The sequence below is a fragment of the Chrysochloris asiatica genome, unplaced genomic scaffold, assembly GCF_000296735.1.
Source record: "Chrysochloris asiatica unplaced genomic scaffold, ChrAsi1.0 scaffold00059, whole genome shotgun sequence".
Classification (NCBI taxonomy): Eukaryota; Metazoa; Chordata; class Mammalia; order Afrosoricida; family Chrysochloridae; genus Chrysochloris; species Chrysochloris asiatica.
Genome location: NW_006408577.1, coordinates 16,357,361 through 16,362,952, shown reverse-complemented (window position 1 = coordinate 16,362,952; position 5,592 = coordinate 16,357,361). Strand labels below are relative to the sequence as shown.

Sequence of the window (5,592 nt, the reverse complement as noted above, 5' to 3'; positions counted from 1 at the left end):
AAACACATGCTAGTGCATCCATGCCATGAATGACAACAAAGCTGTAGAAAGAATGAAGAGCGTCTTATGACACTTTGCTAAATGAAAACAATACTGTATGCAATATAACAGCTTTTGTTTACCAAAAAGGAGAAGATCATAATCTATATTTTTATATGTTCTTGCAAGTATATGCATGAAGTAATGCAAGAACAGCTAAAACAACAGTTATCTCTGGAGGGGGAGAATACTAGATGACCGACGAGGTGGAGAATTTTTATTGTATATTTGTGCCTCATTTGTTGGATAAAATGAATGTATTACATATTTAAAAAATCGTTAAAATTTCTTACCTATGTAAGGAACCAGAAATCTATTACTGCAAGCACATGTCAGAAAAGACTGTACGAAAGTAACTATGCCTTTGACCTGTGCCAGTAAACACAAAAGCTTCCAAGAAGTTCTTTATGTGAATACTTTTTTAAGTATAAAAATTAAAAAGTCGTTCCTCAGAAAATGCTTTCAATGAATGTTTGTGATTTATAAAAGATAAATGGAATTCAATTACACAGAGAACATATAATGCTTGGATTGTAAAGTCTTTCTGTGTGATTATACATTTCCTATAGCATAAGAAAATAGCTTGAAATACAAAAATAGTTATGATCCAGAAAGTGGCACCAAATTAGAGCAATTTTATTATTTAACATAATACCAATGTATATACATTATCCTCCCAAATAAGAAACAATTTGATTCCAAAGTTTAAAATGCAGTTTCCAAAATAATTTTTATTGGAAATTTGAGGAAAACAAAATTAAGAAAGAACAGCCCTGCAAATCAACACAAACTTACTTCAAATCCTTGATTAAACTATGCACCCTGTACCAATTATTTCCCATACAAAAAGGTATATTATAAATAAAACTTTCAAAAAGATCTTGGATGTTATATTGCACATCGTACAGAACACCTGCCACTATCTGAGAGACTTCCAGCCCTTTATTGCTCTAGCTGTTTAAAACACCTACTCAAATCTGGGTGAGAACAACACTGCAGATAACAGCATACCTAAGATTATATCTGATGTTACCCGGCACAGGAAAATATAATCTTAATGAACTGCTTCTGTCATTTTTTTCTAAAATAAGAATGGCTCTGTTTTCTACTATTAAAGGCAATTATGAGCGATCTAAACAAGTTAACAGTCTTGCTCAAATGTCAATTTTCCTTCTTCAAAGAGCAACCACAAGTGGAGGCATTGTACCCAGTCATAGATTTTGACTCCTTCTGAGGACCAGCCCTTCCTTGAAGTACATATTGCTAAGGATCATACTACAGGGTTCTTAACAATCATTAAAAGTCACTGTTTTGGTCTCAACATTTTCAAGCCGTAGTTAAATCAACACAAACCAGCCATAATGCAATGGCCTTCAAGACAAAAAAAAAAAGTTATATACCATGGAGCATAGTGCCTAGCACAGAATAGGCACTCAATAAATATTTGATGAATGAATGCACTGTCTTTTAAGACCATTTTCTATACTTAGATGTATGAATGATTTATGAGTAACATGTTGGTTTATGGTACACAGATCTAACATGATGACTAAAAAACAGAACACATGGCATGGCCTAGACTCGGTTAGTTTCTATAATCCTATCCTTGGACAGAACATGTACTTTAAGGGTTAAAACTATCCCAGTAATAAAAATTGATTAGTCAAATATTTTTATTTTTGCCAAGGGACTACCAAGCACAGTTAGCCTTTGGCAATTTCCAAACATACAAAAACCCCCCAACAAAACGTAACTCCAATTGCACTATTACAAAGAAACAAGTCCATGAGCACAAAGAGCAGGCGTCAGTTAAGGGACAGCGACTTCAAGGAGCCGGTTGTTTTTTCGTTTGCACATTGGGACACTCCCATTTTTCTGGTTTCCCTGAATAAACTTCACACATACTTTGTCCTGTCTGAACTGCACCAGAAACCTAGGAGAAAAGAATAAAAGAAATTAAAGTACACACACAACAATTGATGTTGACTATTCCTAGCTTTTCTTTATAAAAAGGATGTTGATTTTTAGAAAGCTCTCCCTTTCCATTAACATTTCTGTAAGTAAAACTACATTGTTATGTAGTACACTGTATTTTTCTTCTAGTAGTTATCATTTAGCCCAACGTAACCAGGTGTAGCGCTGTAGGATAAACAAGTGAACATAATGTCTGTCTGAACTGCAAGTTTGGTGGTTCAAACTCACCAACTGCTCTATGGAAACACTATACAGGTTTGCTGTGAGTCGGAATCAACTCAACAGCCCTTAACAACAACAACAACAACAAATTCAAATTCTGGTGTGGCACTGTAAGGTAAGCACTGGACTGCTAATCACTAGGTCAGTGCTTCAAACCCATCAGCTTTTCCTTGGAAACCCTATACAAGGTCACTATGAGTTGGAACCGACTCAACGGCACTTAACAACAACCACAATAAACTGAAACCCTGGTGTGACACTGTAAGATAAGCACTGGAGTGCTAATCACTAGGTTGGCAGTTCAAACCCACCAGCATCTCCTCGGAAACACTTTCAAAGGGTAGATGTGAGTCGGAACCAACTAACAGCACTTAAAAACAACAAACTTAACAAATTCATTAACTCATCATATTTTAATAAAGTAATAAAAACAATCGTTGCCGTGTTTCAAGTGATGAGACCAACATGTTCTAACTCTGTTTTTCTCTCTGATTTTGCATGGCAAAAATATAAATCAAAGGAGATTATAAATCAAAATTAGATTATCAACACATTCAGAAAATGCAATAAAGAATTTCAGAATAAAAAGGGGTCTTAGTGATGTTTTAGACTATGGTTTCTAAAATGTCATGCACAGATTTCCTACACAATTTTTATCTTAACCACACATTATGCTGGTGTTGTAATTGTTGTTAAGTGCCGTCGAATCAGTTCCAACCCATACCAAGCCCGTATAGGGTTTACAAGGAGTGCCTGATGAACTTGAACCCCCAACCATTTGGCTCAAAGTGACCGCACAGTCCAGCGCATTAATCCACAGCACCACACCAGGATTCCTCTCATATATATATATGAGAGGGCTTTAAAATTTTGTGGAAAATGGAATTAAAAGATAATGAACTTTCCCACAATCTTTTTGAAGCCCCACCCCCATCCCACCCCAATTATAAGGCTCGTGTGGTGCTTGTGGGTTTATGTGCTAGACTGCAAAGTTGGTTTGAAGCACAAGGTCAGCAGTTCAAGTTCACCAGCTGCTCCTTGGAAACCCTGTACAGGGTCACTATGGGTCAGAACTGACTTGAGGCACTTAACAACTTATATTGTTATCATTATAATTATAAATGTATAATTATGTAAACAGCATAAATATTTTATATACATACACATACATATATATTTTTTAATTCTAACACTGTATTATGGAGCCATGGTGGCACAGTGGGTTACATGTTGGGCTGCTATTCACAGGGTCAGAAGTTTGAATCTACCAGCTGCTCTTTGAGAGAAAGAAGAGGCCTTTCTGCTCCCGTCAAGATTTATAGCCTCAGAAGCTCTATACAGGGTCGCTATGAGTTGGAACCGATTCGATGGCACAAAACCACCATCATCATTACCACCATCACTGTATTATCTAAAATGATCTCATTTCCTAGCAGTGGGGCATGGTGAGAAACAGTATTCTACTTTTCAAAGCTTTCCTGTCACAGACCAGCAATGGTCAAGATGTTTCTTCACACCTTCCTATAACAAGTGTACCACTGATCTTCTCCGGCATGGGTGGGTATGTATGGGATGAGGTGTTCACACAGATGAAATGAGGTCTCTGCCCTCAAGGACAACATCAATGGGAAGGGAGAGCAAAATGGCTGGACTACCCCCTGGGTTTTCCCAGCTTAAAAACAGTTCTTCCAACATCTGAATCAGTGAATCAGTGTACTGTTACAATGTTTTCAGTGTTTCTCAGGGAACAGTTTTGCAAGCTGCGGGTCTATTATTAAGTAAGTCAACCTAACAACCATGTGACTGATCACACACAGACACCATAGCACCAGCAAAAATCTACAAGCTCTGCTCTGTATACATCAGTCTCAGTTTCAAGGTTAAAAAAGCCCACATTGATAAACATCATCTACTGGAGTGAAACATGACACCTAACCATCGAACTCATTGTAAAAAGCTAGCAGTTCTGAGCCTCTAAATGGGCTAGTTTGTCTCAACTTAAGAGCATTAGGTAAAAGAGTCATCGTTCTAGATAAAAATTCATCCATCTGAGAGATCTCTCCAGCATATACACACATCTATGCCTTCAAACAAAAATAGACATCTTTCAAATTTAACTCAATTTTAAAAATCAACTAACTCTAATTTTATTTTGTAATACCACTTACAGCATAAAAAATGGAGAGGGATTTCTTTAGCCAGTATTAGCTTAGTGTCTGTATTTGCAATGCATAATCATGAGATGCGACGGAAATTACAAAAAAGGCAAATATTTATTATTTACATGTTACATATTGTTCTTAACAATTTCCATATATTAATTCCATTTAAAAACAAACCTAATGAAGAAAGGTATCATTATTTATCTTCACTTTGGAAGAGAAAATTGAATCATGGTAAATCAAAACCCATTACTGTAGAGTCAATTCGGACTCACAGAGACCCTATAGGACAAAATGGAACGTCTCCTTAGGGTTTCTGAGACTGTAAATCCTTGTGGGATGAGACAGCCTCATCCTTCTCCCTCAGAGCGGCTGGTGGATGGGAACGAGTGACCTTGTGGTTAGCAGTCCAATGCTTGACCCACTGTGACACTAGGGTTCACTTAACACATGTAAAATCGTTCTCTGGAAAATAACAATATGGAATGTACTATTTCACAGCACTAAGATTTGTTTTAAACCTCAATAAACAAACCCATTGTTGTTGTGTTGATTCTGAATCATAGCGACTTCACAGGACAGAGTACACCTACTGTATAGGGTTTCCAAGGCTGTAGTTTTTATAGAAGCAGACTCTCCCATATTTCCCCTGTGAAGCAACTAGTGGGATCAATGCACTGATCTTGTGGTTAGCAGCTGACTTCTAAGTCACAGTTACAAGGTACATGTTGATGTCGTTGTGTGTCACTGAGTCTATTCTGACTCATGGCAATGCTAAGGGACCGAATAGAACTGCCCCATGCATGGGGTTTCCTAGGCTTTAGTAGGTTGTTTGGAGTCCTGGTATGGTGCTGTGGGATAAAGCACTGAATCTTAAGGTCTGTTTGAACTACAGGTCAGAAGTTCAGACTCACTAGCCATTCCTTGGAAACTCTATTGTTGTTAAGTGCAGTCAAATCGGTTCTACCTCATAGCAACACTGTATAGGGTTTTTATGAGTGACTTGGTGAGGTTGAACCACAGACCCTGCGGGTCAAACTGACTTTGCAGTCCAGCTCATTAACCTGCAGTGCCACTTAGGTTGGAACAGTCTTGATGGCACTTAACAACAACAATAGATTGTTTGAAGTTAAAATAATCATAAAATGATTGTATAATTTAAAAATGACATACATATATGTATGTATGCATACAT

At 37.2% G+C, this 5,592-nt stretch overlaps 1 protein-coding gene across 1 annotated transcript in view; it reads right to left on the bottom strand.

The window, feature by feature from the left end:
• Nucleotides 1–429: 429 nt before the first annotated feature.
• MYO1B (myosin IB) overlaps nt 430–5,592 on the bottom strand; it is a 215,487-nt gene continuing 210,324 nt past the window's right edge. Inside the window, exon 31 of the mRNA XM_006864054.1 lies at nt 430–1,972. Coding sequence (XP_006864116.1) covers nt 1,849–1,972 — 124 coding nt within the window. The 3' untranslated portion in view covers nt 430–1,848. The remainder of the gene's footprint in view (nt 1,973–5,592) is intronic.